Source organism: Euprymna scolopes, chromosome 29 (genome assembly GCF_053919585.1).
Source record: "Euprymna scolopes isolate OS-2025 chromosome 29, ASM5391958v1, whole genome shotgun sequence".
Lineage (NCBI taxonomy): Eukaryota > Metazoa > Mollusca > Cephalopoda > Sepiida > Sepiolidae > Euprymna > Euprymna scolopes.
The window spans coordinates 60217489-60240504 of record NC_136510.1 but is presented as its reverse complement, the minus strand read 5'-3'; the positions used below and the strand labels follow the sequence as shown (position 1 = coordinate 60240504).

The window sequence follows — 23016 nt, the reverse complement described above, 5'->3', positions numbered from 1 at the left end:
CTCTGCTATCAAAACTAAGCTCCAAATTCCGACACTGAGCTATCAAAACAAAACTCCGAATCTTTACACTTTTCTGTAAAACCAAAACTCCAAATCTCGACACTCTGCTGTCACAACTAAACTCCAAATCTCGACAATCTGCTATCAAAACTAAACTCACAAAACTCAATACCTAACTCCAAATCTCGACACTATGCTCTCAAAGCTAAACTCCAAATCCCAACACTGCTGTCAACACTAAACTCCAAAACTGTACACTCTAAATCTCGACACACTGCTGTGAACACAAAACTCCAAATCCTGACACTCTTCTATCAAAGCTAAACTCCAAATCTAGACACACTGCTGTCAAACTTAGCTCCAACACTCGACACTCTGCCATCAAAACTAAACTCTTAATCTTAACACTCTGTTCTTAAAACTAAACTACAAATCTAGACACTCTGCTGTTAAAAAATTCTAGACTCTCAATTCAAAATCTGTTGTCAAAACTGAACTCCAAATTCCGACACTTTTCTATCAAAACCAAGCCGAAAATCTCAACACTCTGCTGTTAAAACTAAACTCCAAATACCAACACACTGTTATAAAAACTAAACTCGAAATCTTGGCACTTTTCTATCAAAAATAAGCCTACAAATTCGATACACTGGTAGAAAGACTAATCTCCAAAACTTGACAATCTGCTGTCCAATTTAAATCCAAATTCTCGTCGACATTCTATTGTCAAAACTATACTCCAAATCTCGACACTCCGCTCTATTAACTAAAATTGGAAACTCTCTTGTCTAACCTGAACTCCGAATTTCGACACTCTGCTGTCAAAACTAAACTCCGAATTTCGACACTCTGCTGTCAAAACTAAACTCAAAATTTCGATACTCTGCTGTCAAAACTAAACTCTAAATTTCGACACTCTGCTGTCAAAACTAAACTCTAAATTTCGACACTCTGCTGTCAAAACTAAACTCTAAATTTCGACACTCTGCTGTCAAAACTAAACTCTAAATTTCGACACTCTGCTGTCAAAACTAAACTCTAAATTTCGACACTCTGCTGTCAAAACTAAACTCTAAATTTCGACACTCTGCTGTCAAAACTAAACTCTAAATTTCGACACTCTGCTGTCAAAACTAAACTCTAAATTTCGACACTCTGCTGTCAAAACTAAACTCTAAATTTCGACACTCTGCTGTCAAAACTAAACTCTAAATTTCGACACTCTGCTGTCAAAACAAAACTCCAAATCTCGACACTCAGCTGCCAAAACTAAGATCCAAAACTAAACTAAAAATCTCAATACTCTGCTGTACGAACCTTACTCCAAATATCGACACTCTTCTGTCAAAGCTAAACTCCAAATCCTAACACTCTGCTGTCCAAAATTAACTCCAAATTTCGACACTCTGCTGTCCAAACTAAATTCCAAATCTCGACACTCTGCTGTCAAAACTAAACTCTAAATTTCGACACTCTGCTGTCAAAACTAAACTCTAAATTTCGATACTCTGCTGTCAAAACTAAACTCTAAATTTCGACACTCTGCTGTCAAAACTAAGCTACAATACTCGAACCTCTGCTGTCCAAACCTAACTCCAAATCCTAACACTCTGCTTTCAAAACTAAACTCCAAATCCTGACACTCTTCTGTCAAAACTAAACTGCAAATCTTTACACTCTGCTATCAAAACTAAACTTAAAATACCGAAACTCTGCTGCCAAAACTAAACTCCAAATCTCATCACTCTTCTATCAAAACTAAATTCACAATATCGACACTCTGCTATCCTAACTATACCCTAAATCAAAATTAAATTCCAAATTTCGACACCTTGCTGTAAAAACTAAGCTAGTAAACCCGACACGCTGCTGTCCAAATGTCACCAAAAATCTTGACACTCTGCTCTCAAAATTGACACTCTGCTATAAAAACTACACTCCAAATCTCGTCATTTTGCTATCAAAACTAAACTTCACAAGTTAACACTCTGCTGTCCAAACCCATCTCCAAATCTCAACACTCTGCTATCAAAACTGTGCTCCAAAACTCGACACTCTGCTGTATACTCTGCTGTTAAAACTGAACTCGAAATCTCGACACTATGCTGTAAAACCTAAACTCCAAATTTCGACACTGCTATAAAAATTAAACTTCAAATCTTGAGATTTGCTATCAAAACTAAGCTATAAAACTCAACACTTTCCTTTCCAAACCTGACTAAAAATCTCTAAAACTAAACTCCGAAACACGACTCTCTGCTGTCAAAACTAAGATCCAAAACACAGCACTCTGCTGTCAAAACAAAACTCCAAATCTCGACACTCAGCTGCCAAAACTAAGATCCAAAACTAAACTAAAAATCTCGATACTCTGCTGTACGAACCTTACTCCAAATATCGACACTCTTCTGTCAAAGCTAAACTCCAAATCCTAACACTCTGCTGTCCAAAATTAACTCCAAATTTCGACACTCTGCTGTCCAAACTAAATTCCAAATCTCGACACTCTGCTGTCAAAACTAAACTCTAAATTTCGACACTCTGCTGTCAAAACTAAACTCTAAATTTCGATACTCTGCTGTCAAAACTAAACTCTAAATTTCGACACTCTGCTGTCAAAACTAAGCTCCAATACTCGAACCTCTGCTGTCCAAACCTAACTCCAAATCCTAACACTCTGCTGTCAAAACTAAACTCCAAATCTCGACACTCTTCTGTCAAAACCAAACTGCAAATCTTTACACTCTGCTATCAAAACTAAACTTAAAATACCGAAACTCTGCTGCCAAAACTAAACTCCAAATCTCACCACTCTTCTATCAAAACTAAATTCACAATATCGACACTCTGCTATCCTAACTATACCCTAAATCAAAATTAAATTCCAAATCTCGACACCTTGCTGTAAAAACTAAGCTAGTAAACCCGACACGCTGCTGTCCAAATGTCACCAAAAATCTTGACACTCTGCTCTCAAAATTGACACTCTGCTATAAAAACTACACTCCAAATCTCGTCATTTTGCTATCAAAACTAAATTTCACAAGTTAACACTCTGCTGTCCAAACCCACCTCCAAATCTCAACACTCTGCTATCAAAACTGTGCTCCAAAACTCGACACTCTGCTGTATACTCTGCTGTTAAAACTGAACTCGAAATCTCGACACTATGCTGTAAAACCTAAACTCCAAATTTCGACACTGCTATAAAAATTAAACTTCAAATCTTGAGATTTGCTATCAAAACTAAGCTATAAAACTCAACACTTTCCTTTCCAAACCTGACTAAAAATCTCTAAAACTAAACTCCGAAACACGACTCTCTGCTGTCAAAACTAAGATCCAAAACACAGCACTCTGCTGTCAAAACAAAACTCCAAATCTCGACACTCAGCTGCCAAAACTAAGATCCAAAACTAAACTAAAAATCTCGATACTCTGCTGTACGAACCTTACTCCAAATATCGACACTCTTCTGTCAAAGCTAAACTCCAAATCCTAACACTCTGCTGTCCAAAATTAACTCCAAATTTCGACACTCTGCTGTCCAAACTAAATTCCAAATCTCGACGCTCTGCTGTCAAAACAAAACTTAAAATTTCAATACGGTGCTATCAAAACTAAACTCTAAATTTCGACACTCTGCTGCCAAAACTAAATTCCAAATTTCGACACTCCACTATAAAAACTAAACTCTAAATTTCGTCGCTCTGCTTTCTAAACAAAACTGCAAATCTCGACACTCTGCTATCAAAACTAAGCTCAAAAACTAGACACTCCAATGTCCAAACCTATCTCCAACTTTCGTTCCTCATCTTTCAAAACAAAAACGAAATCCTGACACTCTGCTGTCAAAACTAAATTCCAAATCTCGACACTCTGCTCTCAAAACAAAACTCCAAATCTCGACATTCTGCTATCAAAATTAAACTCCAAATCTCGACACTCTGCTGTCAAAACTAGCTCTGAAACTTGTCACTCTGCTACCAAACGTAGCTCCAAACTCGACTATCTGCTGTCCAAACTAACCTCAAATTTCAACTCCGCTGTCAAAACTAAACTCCAACTCTCGACACTCTGCTGTCAAAATTAAACTCCAGATCTCGACACTCTACTATCAAAACAAAACTCCAAATCTTAAAATTCTGTTGTCAAAACTCCAAAACTTCACCCTCTGCTGTCCAAAGCTAACTCCAAATCTCGACACTCTGTTGTCAAAACTAAGCTCCAAAACTCAACGCTCTGCTGTCCAAGCCTAACTCCAATTTTTGACACTCTGCTGTCAAAGCTAACTTCAAATCTGGAGAGTCTTCTATTAAAACTTAACTCAAAATCTCGACACTCTGCTGTCCGAACCTAACTTCAAATCTCAACACTCTGCTATCAAAACTAAACTCCAAATATCGATACTCTGCTATCAAAGCTAAACCGCAAAACTTGATGTTACCTCTTGAACACAATGCACTGCTGACAACACTTACTACTCTGACATCTAATTTCAAAATCGACCCAATTTCTGAAAAGTCAAGCTTTTTCAAGCTTTTTATATCCAAGTGTAAAATGTCTCATTTGTATATTAAATAACAATATCGAAGCATATAAAGGTAAAGGCAGTATTTTTTTTCGTTTTTCTTCATTCTTTTTTTCTGTATGGGACTCTACAGGCTGCACAATAACATGTTTATATCAATTGTTTAAGTGTTTAATTGTAGAAGTGCAACTTATTTTTCCTTTGTTAAAATTTCAGATCAATAAAATGTATTGTCGCCATTTCAAAATCACCACCTCCATTTTTTTCTTTCTCCCCCCCCCCCACTGTTCTCTTCGCCTTTCCCTTACCTTAAACAAAGGATGCGATTGGCCAACACGAGTTAACATATGAACATATCCAGATTCAGTGGATACATTGACCTTCCCTTTCTCTTTTCATCATCGATTTCGCTCCGCACGTCGGAATTCAAATACATCAACAAAACGCCAATAAAACAGCCAATTGCCATTTTTGCTTTTAGGCGAAATTAATTTAAAAGTAATCAACAAACTATTAAATTTCGTTCTAGAATTATTTAGAGTCGTTTATTTGTTTTATTGTGAGCGACATCACTAACATCACGCTGGCCAAATGAATACAGTCAGCCTCGGCCGAACTAGGACAAATTTTGGCCGGGCGCCAGCTCCAGCCCTGGGCCAAGTGTAGTATCGGTTCCGGCAGATACTGCAAGCAAAGACCATATGTGGGGGTAACCCCACATATCAGACCTTGGTCAATGTAGGGGCAACCCTCCATACCAATTGTCACTATCCAGCTCCCATTTCTCACCCATCGGGAGCTGGTCCACTTTTCCCTCCCCCTCCTTCTCTCTCCACATTAAAAAATGGCCTTCTGCCTAATTTTCTCAGTGGGGAAGCAAATAAATAAATACTGCAATCAATGACCATATGTAGGGGAAACCCCACATATAACACCATTGCCCTTGCGGCAATCAGTTATTGGTCAATGTAGGGAAAACTGTGAGATTTATTCCCTTTACAACAGCGTCCAGCAGCTCTGCTAAGTTGATGTGCTGAGCATCACTCACGGGTCGCAGCCAACATGCGTCTTCAAACATATTCCCTCCTTGCTCTAATGTGACTCCCAATGCCAATGAACTAGCGTCGACCCACACATTTATGTGGTCTGCATCAATACACCATTTTCCACGGGCAGGGTACTCCTTGTTAACTCTCTCCAAGGTCTCAGTTACCATCAAAGTTAGAAGAGCATCGTCAAGGACATCGTCCCAACCTGTGGTTACCAAATTCGCACTGCGTTTTTGATAACACCCACAGCTACATGGAGCCAGCCACACGCTGGTAAGTGTCCAACAAGTTTCCGATACCAGGAAAAAACGGTCTGCCTCGTAACAACGTCAGGAATGCCTGAAATCCCACTGCCATGCCTCCATCATAGGGTGCTGTCTTCCTCACAGACGTCTAATCCCAATACGCACGCTCCATCCCTCAGACATTCAGGATTCTTGCACTGCAGACCAAACTGAGCCAATTTTTCCCCGACACACGATGCAGATTTTATGTCCTCATTGATGTACACATCATCAATGTAGGCTGATGTTGCGTCCTCAATGGTCTTTTCTTGAGACAACACCACATACACAATGGTCTTCATGATTTGTGGTGCAACATTCAGACCAAGGCCGAGTCGTGTTAGACAGTACCTCTGACCCCGAAACCACATTGTCTGGAATAGCCACAGCGTCTCATCTACTCGCACCTGCAAATAGGCCTTCCACAGGTCTAATATTGACACATTGAAGCCTTTCTGGCGCCATTCCTCAGTTTGCTGGTGCACACGTCAGCATCGGCAGTGTAAGCCTTACTGTACTGGTTCAGCGCACGATAATCCATCACTGGTCTTACTTTTGACTTGTTATGCTGGATAACCGCCATTAAGGGTATCAGACACTTGGGAAAACCAAGCTTCTCGGGGTAGGGGATCAGCCATCCATCTTGGATCCATGCCTCAAGCTCTTGCTCGTACTCATCACGAGCCTCGTCAGGTATAGGGTATTCTGTGATGCGATTCTTTAATTTGGTTGGTGCCCTTCCCTCAGTTCACTTCCATGACGCAGTCCAGGCCTGTTGGCTATAGTCATAGCCCACCTTAAAGTCAGGACGATCGATGTGAATTGCAGCACACACCGTTTTTTTTAAAAAGCGCATGCTCCCATCTCTTTCGATGATCACTCCTTCCAGTGCCTTGATAGCATCGTAGACCAGCAGTACGTCAAACCCCAGCAAATCCTCTCGCATCACCAACACATTAATTTCAGCAACCACATCAGAGTCCGTGTGGACCTTCACGGTTCCAGCTCTACATCATGCTTGTGTCTCACCGCCTATTGTGGTGACTTTAATGTTCTTTTAGTCCAGGTCCGACACAATCTGGCACTCATGATGGTATGTGAGCAACCGGAATCGAGAAGAGCTGAGCAGGGCACTCGGTTTACGTACACAGTTATCGTAGGTTGTGCATCACTTAGATCTTGTCTGGGGAGCAGGGCGGCGCTGACATCCTGCCCCCTGTTGCGTTTCCCACACAGTTTTGGGCTATGCCAACACATTGGAAATAGTGCAGTCACCCCCGCCCTTTGTCAGTGCAGCTTCTTACAAAATGACCTCACCACCACAGCGATAACATCTTCCTCAGGGGGATCACAGTGTGCACTCTCTTTACCTCATAGAGATTGCAGTTCAACTCGACCCTCTCAACCCAGAACGACAGATGTGGACCCATCAAACTCTGGAATCAGTTTCAGATAAAACTTTGAGTCTGTCATTTTTCACAGCAATAGCTGAAATAGCTTGTATTGAATTCAACTTCAATCGTCACCAACGCTTGCAATAGTAATACAATAACCTCGTGACTATAAACGACACTGTCCCTTCCTCTCACTCAAGCTTGCTTTTTATACAGTTTTTAAACCTGTCTCATTTGCATATGTGCACTCTATTTTCTCGTGATCTCGCGAGACCACAGTTTATAAAACACCAGGCGTCATCTTTTTTTTCTCTTTTCTCACCCAACACTTCCCTGCAGCAAGTCCACCCGTCACGCCACCGCTCGCACGCGCATCCACACAATGCACAAATACGCAGACGCTTGCTAATCTTGTGAGTATTACACATCCAAATTCAACCATACTTCGCTTAGACTCTGCAAACGCACTTGCAGACTAAGAACGTGTATCACTCAGCACTTTCAACCACACCATAGACTCTGCAGACGCACTTGCACTCACCAATCATTCTTAACCAACCCTGCCGACACACAATACAAGACGTATATCTCTTATTAATTGATAACGATCAAATTATCTAGGGAGAAGGTCTTGTCGCGGTTTCAAAATCACCGCCTCCATTTTTTTTCTTTCTTTCTTCGTCCCTGCTGTTCTCTTTGCCTTTCCCTTACCTGAAACAAAAGACACGATTGGCCAATGTCGACCGTTCCTTAACACTGACCCTATGTTCTCAGTGCCGTCCATTCCTTAACACTGGCCACCTTATTCCCAGTGTCCATTATCCGTTCTAGATCGCCCGGACGTCCAGCCGATCATTCCAGACCCAGCGAGCAACCTTAAAACCACACTACGTCTAGATACCTGTTCCAGACCTTCAGACCTTAGCCTCCAGTGACCTTCGAACTTCCGGACAACCAGCATCCAGATCATACGATTTTTTGCTTCCTTTACAAATAAAAGGCGAACCCTCGTCTTTAACCAAACAACCTGTGTCTGTTATTCTTTTTTGCCTTTTTGCTGTTTACTTTTTGCCTGTGTCTACCTTGTTAGTTGTTCGATCGATTGTCCCCGGACGACCACAGCATCACTGGTTCACATAAATTTGAAAATATATACAAAAAAATCTAGACTAAAAGGCAATTGCGTGGAAATTTGGTAAAAGTCCGTCTGAATGAGAAACTATTTGAAACTCTTGTCTGAAATCGTAGAAATGAAGATAATGTAGGATATTTTCTGTTATCATGAACCCTTACACGTAGGTATCAACTCATTTTTGAAAGAAGGGAGATCCTCCGGAGTATTACCTCCTCTTTTTGTTCATCATGATATCATCCTTCTAAGTATTACATATAGATCATATATGCTAGCAAAAATGTGACCAGAGAGAAGATATACTTGTTAGTCATGATAATATATTCAAAACAATAACGAATCTTCTTGAAAGAATACTTTAATACATTTCATTTCTATTGTATAGTTTTCAAATTTAACATTAATCAATATTGTAAAGATAAATACCTGTGGATACATTCTGCGGGCAACTTGGATATGAGAGAGGAAATCGAGTTACACCATCTCCATAAATCTGAAATAGTAAATACTAAATTAGAATTATGATTTACTAGATGAATAACCTTCATAGAAATGGTAAAATTAATTCCCTAAACATAACCATTTGAACTACTTTTATATCTCCTTACAAAGATCCAGATCAAGATATAATTACACTAAGCCCTATGTTTAGAATCCTCGTTCCAATTTTGATAAAATTGATTACTTGATGTTGATTCGAGAAGATGTTTAAAATTTAAGATTTAAGAAGAAATTGAAATTCAAGGAATTTTCTTTAAATAAATAAAATTAAATAGTCTAATAACTATGGATCAAATTTAATACAAATCTGAAATAAATGAATTTTCAAATGGGAAGTAATGTGGACACAACCTCCCACTTAAAATATATCAAAGAAATTGAAATTTGGAAAATATAAATTTATGTCTAATAACAATTGGTAAAATTTCACAATAATCAAATATTTTTAAGCAATGCTTCCAATTCGTTTTGCCCTGTTAGCATAAAACCAATACTAGGTGTAGGGAAACGCGTGACTTGTGCATAATTCAAAGGGTCGGTCGTGGAACGAAATGAAAGAGAAAGAAAGGAAAAACTAACATGGCGAGACAGTTTGTTTTATGGTGAATAATCACGTGACTGAATGTTTATGCAAATGAGACGGACGTAAAGCGAGTTGAGATAAGGCAAGTGAAAGTCAACTGGAAAGATTGTTGCCTTTGGAAGTCGGAAGTTTTGACAACAGTATTGAATTTGACCAAGAATTAGTGATTTGAAGTGCAGAATAAATAACACTTGAGTTATTTAATTATACTGGGCATACAACTAAATATAACCCAGTCTGGACTCTTATGTCTATCAGCTTTGTTTCCAAATTCATAACGATCGATTAACTAGCTTATGAGTGAATTCTATACGTAAAGTTATATATATATATATATATATATATATATATATATATATATATATATATACTAGCATGGGTACCCGGCGTTGCCTGGGTTGACATGAAGTTCCGTTTGGAACACACCTGTTATACTAATCATTTTCATCATGAGCAACGTAGATATCCCCACAACAATTCCAAAAATAAAAGAACGGATAAAAACATGTAAATGTAATCGCCCCAAAAAAGAAGTATGTGATATCCTCTCCACCAGATATTTCGACAGAAAGGATAGACAGAGAAGAAACTATTCTCCGGATATTAAGCATTGGAAAGACGCCCCCGCCCCCCAAGAAATAATTAAATATAAATCATTACAACTTTTGTTTCAATAAAAATAGCAGCGAATGCCCGTGCGATCGCAAAAAAAAAAAAAATTTAGCCAAGTAGACAGAACCCCTAAAAATAATGAATATCTATTAAAAATTAATTCCAAAAACAATTAAATTAAATTTTTCGTCATTGTAATGCCCCTCCCCCCCGCAATGTAATTTGTCATATTTTGGGGTTTGTTTTGTTTATGAAATTGTTAGGTGAAAGTACAAAGTGGTCTCATAAAATTAATTAAATTTATCGTTATTTTATGTTTTAAATGTAATTACCCCATCCCAAAATTGTATTTGTCATGTTTTATCCCCCACCCTCGATCGCCGAACTTGAAAAGAATGCTTGAGATGACACTTAGTGGCCAAAAAGTGGGTGTTCATTTTACGTTAAATTAATGAAATTAACGTTAAATAATATGAAATTTACGTTTAATATTATGAAAGAAATTTTGAAAAGAAAGAAAATGAACATTTTAGAGAGGCGGATCACTTTTCTATGAAAAAGTGATCCGCCACTCTAAAATGTTAATGTTCTCATAAAGGCTATTTAAATGTATTAGGCCCCAAAAAGTAGATCTTTATTTTTTTAGGTGGGTCACATCATAAAAAAATTTACCGATTTCTGTATAGTCGTTTATAGAATAATAAAAACAAATGAAATCTTTTCTTCAGTTTTTCGTAAATGTTTTTTTTTTTTTAAATATTTAAAAAAACAATAAAAGCCAAACATTTTTCTATCTACTCGGAATTATTTTTTCTAGTTAGAAATTTATTGAGATTACCAAATTATTTTATTTGGTGATAGTTTTTTTATGTTCCGAAGGGGCAAATAACTTTTAAACAAAATTTTTTTAAATGTTGGAATAATAATTCCAAATAAATTTAATTAAATATGTTATCAATATAATTATTGTTTAAAATTTATTAAATGACGATTTTAAATAAAACAGTTATAATAATTCTCTCGCTAGAAACATTAACTAAGATACCGCTATTTAATAAAATCGATTTTTCTTAATGTAATATGCAAATGAGAGGATCTCTTTATTGTATCTAGTTTGCAAGAATCATACTATATGTAGAAATAAACGAGACAGTAAAGTAAGGAAGGTTTTGCATATATTAATCAAATTGTGAACAAACAAACAAACAGACAGGAATACGAATATATATATATATATATATATATATATATATATATATATATATACCTATATCGGTCAATTCTGTTTTCTAAAGTTAAGAATGCCATTTTTATAATTACAACTCAACTGAGATGGGTACCTCGGGTATTGGTAAATCGAAATTTTATGCTTTATAATCTCTTTAATATCTAAATTATAATTCATTATACAAATAGTATAAAGCATCAAATGTCTTTATTATTGTGATCCCATAAGAAAGACAAAACTTGGTATTTAGTGTACCTATTTACTATGCCTCCCCACGGGACAGAGTTAGACACCAGGGTCGTTTTTTAACGTGGAGAAAAGGTACAAAAATAAAAATTGTCTCAGTCGTGAAGGATTTCTCCTCCACCGAAAGAGAACAAGAAAATGAAGTGCAGCATCTGAAGAACAGATACTACACTTTGATCTTGGCCAAAAGTATGTTTGGTATTTAGTGTAAACAAAATATATTGAACAGAAAACTAAATACAACAAATAAAGAGTAATTATACATCAGTCCATGTACATGTGTATAACTTGTGAGTTAATGCCAAGAGACACATATTCTCCTGGTCTTTATAGTAAGTGGAAGAGATCATTATTATCCATAAGGTGCGCACACCACAACACCCTCTTCTAAATCTTAACTCTGTAGAGGTCTAAATTTTGTTTACGTCTAGGGTTTATCACAATAACATCTGTAGACTTCTGCTTTGAGCTACAGACTATATAAATCATATTTCCAGTTCTTTACTATTAGATGTAAGGTCTGCTTTTCCTTAGTAATATCATCGATTAGTTTTTGAATAAGCCTCTAATTCTATTCCGCGAGTTTATCTGTTATTTTTGTTTTAATTGGATTATTTTAATTGGATTATTCTCACAATGTTTTGGTAAGGTTCTCTTCAAAATATTGTACAGATTACAGGGTTTCACAAGCCACACCTGAACAAGGTCGGAGGTCACATCAAGCAAAACTTTGTAAGAATAACATCCAACATGAGAACAACAGTTTGATTAATTTAACCTTCATATTTATGTTTGTAATTGAAAAGAAAAACATCAAACCTGTGTTTTTAAATAACACCGGTCACACCTGAACAATTAAATTTAAGATGTACTTTAAATCAAAGTAACTATTACAATTTTTGCATCTTTTCCTTTTTGTATTTTCATGCTGTAATAAATTCTCACTTGTGATGTAGTTTTCATTACAAAGATAAACAATAGCAAAGTAACTGTTCTTTTCATTCAGCAAATTAAGGTGTGACCATTTATTTCAACTCACCACTGACAAAAGTGACATGCCTTGTGAATGTCGCTTTTCATAGTCAAACAATTCGTTCTTCCATTTCTTGTCTCGTTTCATTTCTTGACAATGTTGAAATCGCCTGGAAAAGAACTGAAATCTTAGAAAATAGTTTTAATAGATTTTTATATTTTATATGTATATTTCATCATTTAAACAAAAAAAATAAAGTAGATAAGTGAAAGAACCGTGTAAAAATAGCAAGTCCTAATCGTGTACAAAAAGCAATGTTACATATAATTTTTACACTTGCAGCAACGTTCTGTTTTGAGGTTAGAATTGTATATACACGTATGTTTGTATAATTGTAGTAGTAATTCTTCTAACACACTCACCTCTATAAGACAGAAGGTCTGCTCTGTCTGCTGTCGATTGCAGAGACTGGGAGAGGAAGAAGAAAAAGAAGAAACGGTAGGCGTGGTTGGTTTTATTGGAAAAAAGGTTAGACCAATCACAAGAATTCCCAAAACTTCAAAGGGATAAAAGACCAAACTCGGATGTGCTTTTGCTCAAAACAGAAAACCGGTGACAGAAGAGAAAAGTTCCTTTCAAAAAAAGAGTTCCAGGGTGTAAGGCAGAAAGACCTAGCAGTTTCCAAGCTATTTTGGCTTACAAATGACATACAAACCATTCGATATTCGTCTGATTCCTGAATTTCATGGCATCCTACCAAATCACACAGTGTTTAAATAGTTGGAACAGATAGAGCTGGTGTGCGAAATGTGTGGGGTTGACAAAGTTGAGCATGTTCTACCACTCAGGCTGAGAGGTGGCGTGCTGTCCATATACCGGAGATTAATCCACGATCAGAGCGCAGATTTCAAGCAAGTAAAATGAGTTTTCTTTGTGGCTTTTACGCTGGACTGCTTTGTGACATATGACAAGTTTGTCTCCCGTCATTTTCACCCTGGGGAAACTGTCAACCAATACTGAGGTGACCTGAAGAGAACTGATACATGGCTCAGTTGAGCTTTCGTGTCAGGACTCCGCAGTTTTGTTAGGCAACAGTTGCAGATATCCTCCAAAATGAAACGGATGACCCTGGAGCAGATTCTTGCAAGAACTCGGGCTCTCATGACAGAGGAGGCAGAAGTGGAGGAACCTGTTGCTGCAGCAGTCGGGAGATGCAGAATTCCTCCTCGTGTGCCTGTGGACCAACCTTCAACCTCAAAAGGACCCAACAGTTTTCAATAATCTACTTTCTATACTAATGCAGTAAAGTTGTTTTTCTTCCTTCTTCAATTAGACATTATAGGACAATAAAGAGCAGTGCCACACATACTCCTTAGATGAACACCCTTCCTGCCAATACCTGATGTATGTGTTTCTGGAAATTATTACTTAATTTCATTCAACTTCCTACATTAATTCTAACCCAACTAATTCTTCCCAAGCAGTTATATTTTGAGGAATAGAAGTAGATTTCACTCTATCAAAAAATCTACTATGATTGTTTTTTTTTGTTACAAGAGAGTCAGCACTTATCAAGGCCCAAAGGCCACTCAAGGATAAGAGTTAATGAGTGTACAGCATAGTGATTGTTAGTGGTAGAAATTCGGTAGGATTTGATTATTTAAGGGGATGGCTCAACAAGAACTTGCTTATAATATAGAACCCCATCCTCCAACGTAGACCCCTACTACCAGGTCTCCTCTAACATCAGGGGTCTACGTTCCAACCTTACAGAGGTTGAAACACAATTACAGGAGACGAAACCGGACATATTCTTTCTAAGTGAAACTGGCATAGGGCCAACCACTTCTCTAGACAAATTCATAATTAAAGGATACTCCAACTTAACATCTAAATCTGACCCCCAAGACCGCCATGGGCATGGAATATGTGCCTACATCAAAGACGGCTTTCCATGTGGTAGGGATATCTCCAGAGAAGACCCTAATTTACCTTATATGTGGTTCCGGGTTGCACTAGCTTACACCACTGCATTTATATTTGCCCTCTATCGCCCCCACAACAGTGGGGTTACTATCTTTAAGAGCATATCTGAGAAAATTGACCATATCCTGTCTGCTCATCCTTCGGCTAACATTCACATTTGGGGTACTTCAATGTCCATAATGTGGAATGGCTGACCCACTCAAATAAAACCGATGATGAGGGGAGGTTTTGTCATGATTTTGCTATTGCCTATGACCTCACTCAGATTGTTCACGAACACACCCGTGTGCCCGATACACCCGGTCAATATGCAAGCCTTCTAGACCTTTTCCTCACAACTTCCCATGAGCTGTGTTCATGTTCCGCTCTATCTCCTCTGGGATCCTCTGACCACTCTGTTGTATCAGTTAAGATAAAAATGAAATGTAATAAGTCTTCAGACGTACCTCTCCACTGTACTGTATATCGATACTCTATGGCTGACTGGGATAGCTTCCGTACATTCATATCTGACTTACCTCTGCATTCCATGTTTAAAAAGGATGTGTCCTCTATAGTATCAGACCTGACCGAATGGGTAATTGTAGGCATAGACCAATTCATATCATCCAAAATATTCCAACAAAAACCTAACAGCCAGCCATGGTTCTCCCCTGAATGTGCTACTGCCATTGCGCACAGAAATCACTTTTTCCATAGCTACCAACGTAATAGATGTACTGAGATTAAAGCTGCTTTTAGGACTGCCAGCAACCACTGTAAAAGAGTAATAAAACATGCAAGAGAGCTATATGCTCAATCTGTTAAATCCAAAGTAGCTGAGCAGCGGCTTGGTTCTCACCAGTTCTGACAAATAGCAAACAGGATCTTGAACAGAAGCGTGCGTTCTATCCCAACCATCATCAATGGACCCGAGGTCATCTCGTCAGCATCAGACAAGGCAAAACTATTTGCCAAGAACTTTGCAGCTAATTCTACCCTATGCGACAATGGCCATCAATTCACTGTATTTCCTTCTATAACAGACAACATGCTATGCAACATACAAATATCTGTGTGTGAGGTCGCCAAGCTAATCAAGAACCTAGATTCCAGTAAAGCAACTGGCCCTGACGGCATTCCAGTTATAGTGCTGAAAAAGCTCCAACCAGAACTTGCCCCCATACTTACAAAACTGTTTAAGCGTTGCCTTAAGGAGAAGTGCTTTCCAACACCCTGGAAAACCTCATCAGTATGCCCTGTATTTAAGAATTCAGGTGAAAAGTCATCTCCCTCTCAGTACAGACCAATAAGTCTCCTGTGTGTTATGAGTAAGTTGTTGGAATCCATATTAAATAAAGAAGTAGTAAACAACCTCAACAGAAATAACCTTCTTAGTGACATGCAATATGGTTTTCGGCTCTGCAAGATCTACAGCAGATGTGCTAACGGTTATATCACATAGGATTAGTGAATCTCTTAACAAAGGCTTCCATTCCAGGGCAATTGCTCTTGACATATCAAAGGCCTTCGATAAGGTATGGCATAAGGGCCTACTTCACAAGATTTCCAGCTACGGTATTACTGGAAATGTTTTCTCAATCATTAAATCATTTCTCTCTGATAGGTTCATAAGAGTAGTGGTTGATGGGCAGAAATCAGAGGCCCACAGTATTAATGCTGAAGTCCCTCAGGGGTCAATCCTGGGCCCAACTCTCTTCCTGATCTACATCAATGATCTCCCAAAACACATACTTAAATCATTCGTTGACATCTATGCTGATGACACGACCATATATGGCAACACATCAAAGGCAGTAAATGACAAAGTTCTCTCTAATTCTCTCTCCTCTGATCTTGAACACATGGTACAATGGGGGAAGAGGTGGCTGGTCACTTTTAATGCATCCAAAACCAAGCTTCTATCTTTGCATCATCAACGCTCTGATCCCCATCTGGCATCAATTGATATGGATGGCTCTCGTCTTGGGGAGGCTTCATGTTTTGACAAGCTTCTGGGTTTGACCTTTACTCCTGATCTAAAATGGAACACGTACATCAAATCTGTTGCCAGGGACACTGGAAAAATGGTGGGATCCTTCTACCGCTCCAGAAGATATCTCACTACTGATGCAATTCTCTATCTGTATAAAAGCCAAGTATGTTCAAGGATGGAATACTGCTGCCACTTCTGGGCAGAAGCTGCTAAAAACAGCCTATCCTGCTTTGACAGAGTACAAAATAGACTTTTTGGTTTAGTGGGGGATGCCCTTTTCTCTTCCCTGCAACCTCTCTCCCACAGAAGAAATGTTGCGAGCCTGTCTTTGTTTTATCGTTATTTCCATGGCAGGTGCTCGTCTAAGCTCCAATCCCTCGCCCCCCCCTCGCCAATCGTTCACGAGAAACACCCGTCTGGCTGATACTACTGTCAATAATTTTCTCCACTCTTTATCTGTGCCTAAATCCAAACGTAGATTCCATGAGCAAAGCTTCTTTCTTAGAACTGCACGCCAGCGGAACTCTGTTGCTTGCCTGTTTCCCACCTGACTACAACTTGGACGTCTTCAGGTCCAACATAAATAAACTCCTGACAAACCGCCCCCTTAAGTAAGACACTCTATCAAAACCCATAATACTAATGATTACTACAATACTATCTCACTGATTACTGTACACGCAATAACCCTTATCCCTGAGTGGCCTTTGGGCCTTGATAAGTGGTGACCCCCATGTAAAAAAAAAATATATATATATTAGACTTGAAGTCAGCCATGTTGTAGTCAGATGGAGAGCAGAGTTCTACAGGCAGGCAGTTCTAGGAAAGAAGCTTTGTTCATAGAATGGGAATTTAGATTTAGGCACAGGTAAAGAATGGGGAAAATTGTTAATAGCTAGACAAGTGTGTTGTAAATGTTTGGTAGAAGGGGGCTAAATAACAATAGAGCAGAGACAGGGTAGCAACGCGTCTTCTGTGGCAAAGACATTGCAAGGAGTTGAAAAGCTCATCACTTACTGAAGCCAGTTTGGAACTCTGCAAGGAAGGATAGGCTGCTCCGAGCAGCTCCTCCCCAAATGTGGCAACAGTACTCCATTTTAAGACGTATTTGGTCATGTTTATTTTCATATAAATCAGACCTGGTTTTTGTTCTTATCATACTCATACCTTCATCTTCTTATACCTTTTTTCTAAATACAATAAAACACAATTTTATGTTAATGCTCCTCCTCATACCATTCCCTTTAGTGCAACTGTATCAGCATACATTCCAGCTCACTTATTGATATAGTATTAAAATCTGCGGCCAGGTCTACTTTTACTTTCAATCAGAGATTATTATTATTATTATTCTCATCATCTTTCCTCTTCTTCCTCTTCTACTTCTTTTTCGAAATAGTTTACTCCATTTATAAAACACTAGCGAGGGGTACCCGGCGTTGCCCGGGTGTTTGGAGGTGTGTGTGGAAACTCCGGGGGTGGGGGTGGGTTAAAAAAAAAAGTAAGTATGAGGATTGAACCCGAACCATTGAGGCAAAGTTGTAAATTAAAGTGTGAAAAAAAAAAGTGCGACGTTAACCATTGCCCCACCATGATATGCTAACGGAAACACGTTTGAATTTATTTAATTACTTGAATTGAGCAGTTGCCCGTTTTAATGAGTTAATGAGGTCAAGTTTGATTGCGAGATTTCATTTACTGCTGAACGCTTTTTTTTTTTTTTTTTTTTTTTTCCCAAGATGTTATAGGAAAAAGACTAACCCACATGCGGCGAGCGACAAATGTTGAATATTTATCTTCCCGAAATCAAGCAAATTAAATAGACAGGCGATCTGCCATTTGACCTTTCGGGGCCAAGAGAAACGACCACCCTGGTCTTTAGTCTCGAGTGTCCAAGAAAAGAAAACCAAAGATAAGTAAAATCTTTAACTGTTTAGCATGAAATTTAAAGCAAATATTCTTTATATTTCCAGGCATATTGTAACCGATAATTTTCTCCATTTAAATAGGCCATTTCGCAGTTTACAAAACCCATCTCACTTAAATAATAAGTCAATGCTATAGTAAAGATAAACTCGGTTAAAAAAAAAAAAAAAAAAAAAAAAAATTATGCTAATTTATTTAGAGGATATGAAAACTTTATTTCAAAATCATTTCCACCGTGTTAGAAATCCAGACTTATTGCATGTCCAATTATTGCATATATTTAAAAAAAAAACGTATATAAATAATTAGATTTATTGAGTTAAACCTGAAACTCTACCATTCGTTAATTTATTGATGGTTTTCCTTCACGGCGGTTTAACTTATTTCAACAAATCCTTACGGTGAATATGATTTAAATTCTTTTCGAAAGCTGTAGTAACTGCACATTTCCTTTTCAGTTTTCCGCTTTTCACCTTGTACGTTATATATGCTATTATTTTACGTTATATATGCTATTATTTTATTTCCATCATATTTGTTTGGAACGCGTATTTCAATTGTTAACATTAATATCTCTGAAAACGATACACAAGCGAGGAAGCATCGTCGCGCCGCCAATTGGAAAACTTTTCACCAAGTGACCCCCCCTCCCCATAAAGTAGCCTACCCAGTCCTCTACTGAATTAGATAGCATCTTGGTACCACAAATGCCATTTGACCTTTCGGGGCCAAGAGAAACGACCACCCTGGTCTTTAGTCTCGAGTGTCCAAGAAAAGAAAACCAAAGATAAGTAAAATCTTTAACTGTTTAGCATGAAATTTAAAGCAAATATTCTTTACATTTCCAGGCATATTGTAACCGATAGTTTTCTCCATTTAAATAGGCCATTTCGCAGTTTACAAAACCCATCTCACTTAAATAATAAGTCAATGCTATAGTAAAGATAAACTCGGTTAAAAAAAAAAAAAAAAAAATTATCCTAATTTATTTAGAGGATATGAAAACTTTATTTAAGTACGTTACTTAATATAAATCAGCCATCGCAAGGCGAATTTTTTTTTTTTTTTTTTTTTTTAATTAAATAACGCTAATAAGATATCAGTGACCCCCCCCCCCTTACTTGTACACTGCCATTTCCTTTCCGGACACCTATGCTCTTGATCCATCATTTCATCAAAATACGAAAAATTAGATAAGCTGTTTAAATTTCCTCTTTTGACAAAATTGCCAATCGAAATGCAGACGGGGTTTCCTTTACAATAGAGGATAGAACTGAAGCAGTATACTTATATGTACAATACGTGCGTACTAACTAAACCACCTTTGTTAACTATATATAATCGCCTGTACTGAATCCTCATCAGCTCACAACCTCCTGTATCCTCAGACTCTTAATGTATCAGACCTTATATCACCAAGACATCCTTCTGAATAGATACAAGAATTCTTCTGAGCAGCATAACATCCAGTGATCATATATCTGATCCTCATGAAATTGCTTATATCACTCTGAATATTACCTTAAATTTCCTTTCTATCCCTAAGCTAAGTAGAACACCTCATAATACTCTATTCAACTACTTTTAAAACTAGATACACCCAGTTGCAATATTAGAAGTGCTTCGTCCCTGACCTAGACTACGGACTTGTACAACAAACCATGAAACTATTGCACCTAAAATTCCTCTCAAAACTGAAAAATACTGCTAGTTGTATACTAAGTACCCCCTATAGATACTTTACCTCCAAGATGACTGCATCGTCTGTTTTGCATGACAAACCTTTTTATTTTTTACTTAAATTCTCTTTCTCCTGATCACTAACAAATCAAACTGCTCTATTTCTCAAGTTGCCACTAAACCTAATCCGTTTCACGTAACTTAGAGAGGTCCTTGCTCTCCGCCCTTGACCCTAACAGACTCGAAAATCGATACCCATTAACAACCAAAATTTCCTAGGTATGCCCCTGATTAAAACTCCTAACCCATAACCAAGCTTCTAAGTAAATACTTACTAGCCATAGTCCTATACATTGACTTAAAGTAATCTATAATGAACAGCAACCATTAATATCTCTTTATTAAGAGATAGTATTGCAATAATCATTACACAAACTAAACCGGTACTCATTGAAATAAAAACTTCCGGATATTAAGAGAAAGGCGAAGTCATTCTCCTCCGTTGTAGTCTAAAGGCAACTTACTCAAAGTGTCCAAAATTCCATGCATTCGTATACATTACTACTTATCCATCCATCTATATTTAACTATATTTACAACATATGCAATAACATATATCTATCAGGTATAACTGTACTCCATATCAAATGTTCTCTTGTATCTATACTGAGCATATCTTATATTTCAGTCTTACTAAATATTTGGTTTGGGCACCAAATCAGAATTTCTAATAAGTAAATCATACCTTAACACTTTATCCTTATCCTAAACCTACTAAACCATATCTAATCATTCATCCCTAAACTTACAAAACTATATCTAACCATACATTAACTCGTCTCTCTCAATCCAATACTGTAGCAAATTTAGCTGCTTTCACAGCACGAATTTTTACCTATACCCTCTCCCAGTAACAATGGAAATGGAAGCATAGTAATGCCTTTTTTAACCAGGTTACCTACTAAAACCAGCCCATATATCTATTTACCAAATTACACATGACTCAAAACTTACTGTTTTTACCCGTACTATATTTGCACTCGCATCTCATGCCCTGCTATCATCTAAAATATAGCTTGGGCACAACTCGTAGTTCAATTCTTAACACCTACTCACACTCTAATATTATACTAGACCCAAGCTCACATGAATAAAAAAAAAAAAATAAATAAATAAAAATAAAAGGAAAAATAAAATATATATATATATACAAGAGAAAGCCTCAAACCACATTATCTCCTCCTAACAAGCCTCCTTACAATCATAGTTGCTTACACTGCATGAGCTCTACTCAACCTCTTTATCCAGTAACAATGAAATAACAATGTCCCTAATCCACTTTGAGGAGTGTAACTATTTTAGCAGATATAACCTCTACAAACTAACCCAAAAACATTAACTAACCACGCGGGGTCGCAGAAATACCTGGATTAGAACCCACGCGCGGAGCAAACCCTCTCAGTGGTGACGGACCCAGTAGATCTTTCCAGATCATCCGTCTAGGAGAAGGAAAACTCTGAAACCAAACCAAAGAGGAGGGAGGCCTCTTCAGTCTTGGATGACAACCTTCCTAGAGCTGGTGACTCAATCAAATTACCGGTTTGCAAACCTAAAATGCTTAAGGAGTAGATAGGTCCTGCCTATCGCCCGGCTCCCATACTCCTTCTTTGCCTATTAGTCAGGCGCAGAGATACTATCACAGTGATTCGACAGAAACACCCAGTGGTAGATCTTGTTTCTTGTCTAGGGCAATGAACGCCGTTTCCCCACTCCCAACACACCCCACCCCTAAAGCTGGGCACTTGAGAATGCTTGAGTACCACATATGCCTGAGCAATTAGATTGGGTTGACCTTCCTCCGAAGGGTTGAGGGTACCGGATTGACAGTTACTGGCTGCTGTTTCCGACTGGTAGTACAGGAGCCCTAACTCTTTGGTAGCGCTTAGAGCGGCTGCTCCATCAACAGTTGAATAATATCGGGATGTTTGCAGTGCCATGGCGCGCATGGAAAGGGACCCTGCACTCATCCCCGGTGGGCTTTCCTGAGGCCACAGTCCTAGTTGATGGAGGGTCAGCTGATGGTCTACTTGTGATGCATGTGTGATATTCTGCATAACCTCCTGTTCGGCTTCCCCTAACCCAACTGAAACTCGTTAAAAAAACATGATGACAGTACAATCTAAAAATAAGCTTAAACCAGGCTTAGGGTCAAACAAATCCAACTTGCCTCCTCCCTTGAGGCTTGCATTCACAAATATCCGTGGGCTTAGAACTAATTTAGCTGATGTTGAAGCATTTCTCCTAACAAATACCCCGGATATCTTAGCACTAAGTGAGACTAACCTACACTCCTCCATCCCCTCTAACTACTTTAACATGCCTGGATATCTCCCACTCTGCCGTAAGGACTCTGACAGACATATGCACGGACTTGGAGTTTACATTCGTAATACCCTTCCCTTGACTAGAGAAACAAACCTAGAAACGGATGATCAAGCCTTTATGTGCTTTAGACTAATCATGCAACACAACATTAGCTACTTTTACTTTCTCTACCGCTCTCCCTCGACCCAAGACTGCACCATAATAAACAAAGTATCTGACAGCATAGACACAGCACTCTCCTTCAACACTAGCGCCCAAGTACATGTATTTGGCGACTTTAATGTCCATCACAAAAACTGGCTTGGATTCTCTACTTACACAGATGCAGCAGGCAGCGCAACTCATAGCTTCTCTGTATCTCACTCCCTAGCGCAAATTGTTGCTTTTCCAACCCGCTTCCCTGATCAGGAAGAACAACACGCATCACTATTAGATCTGTTTTTGACCACAGTTCCTGATGATTGTGTAACGAAAGCCGACAGCCCACTTGGGAACGCTGATCATGCGGTGATAATGGTTGAAATCGCCCTA

At 38.2% G+C, this 23016-nt stretch overlaps 1 protein-coding gene across 2 annotated transcripts in view; it reads right to left on the bottom strand.

The window, feature by feature from the left end:
* Window positions 1-23016, bottom strand: part of LOC145252660 (uncharacterized) — a 684850-nt gene that overhangs the window by 626848 nt on the left and 34986 nt on the right. For both annotated transcript variants that reach the window (XM_080112433.1, XM_080112432.1), the window contains exons 2-3: window positions 12600-12702; window positions 8817-8883 (exon numbers count right to left, since the gene is read on the bottom strand). In XM_080112433.1, coding sequence (XP_079968559.1) covers window positions 8817-8883; window positions 12600-12702 — 170 coding nt within the window. The remainder of the gene's footprint in view (window positions 1-8816; window positions 8884-12599; window positions 12703-23016) is intronic.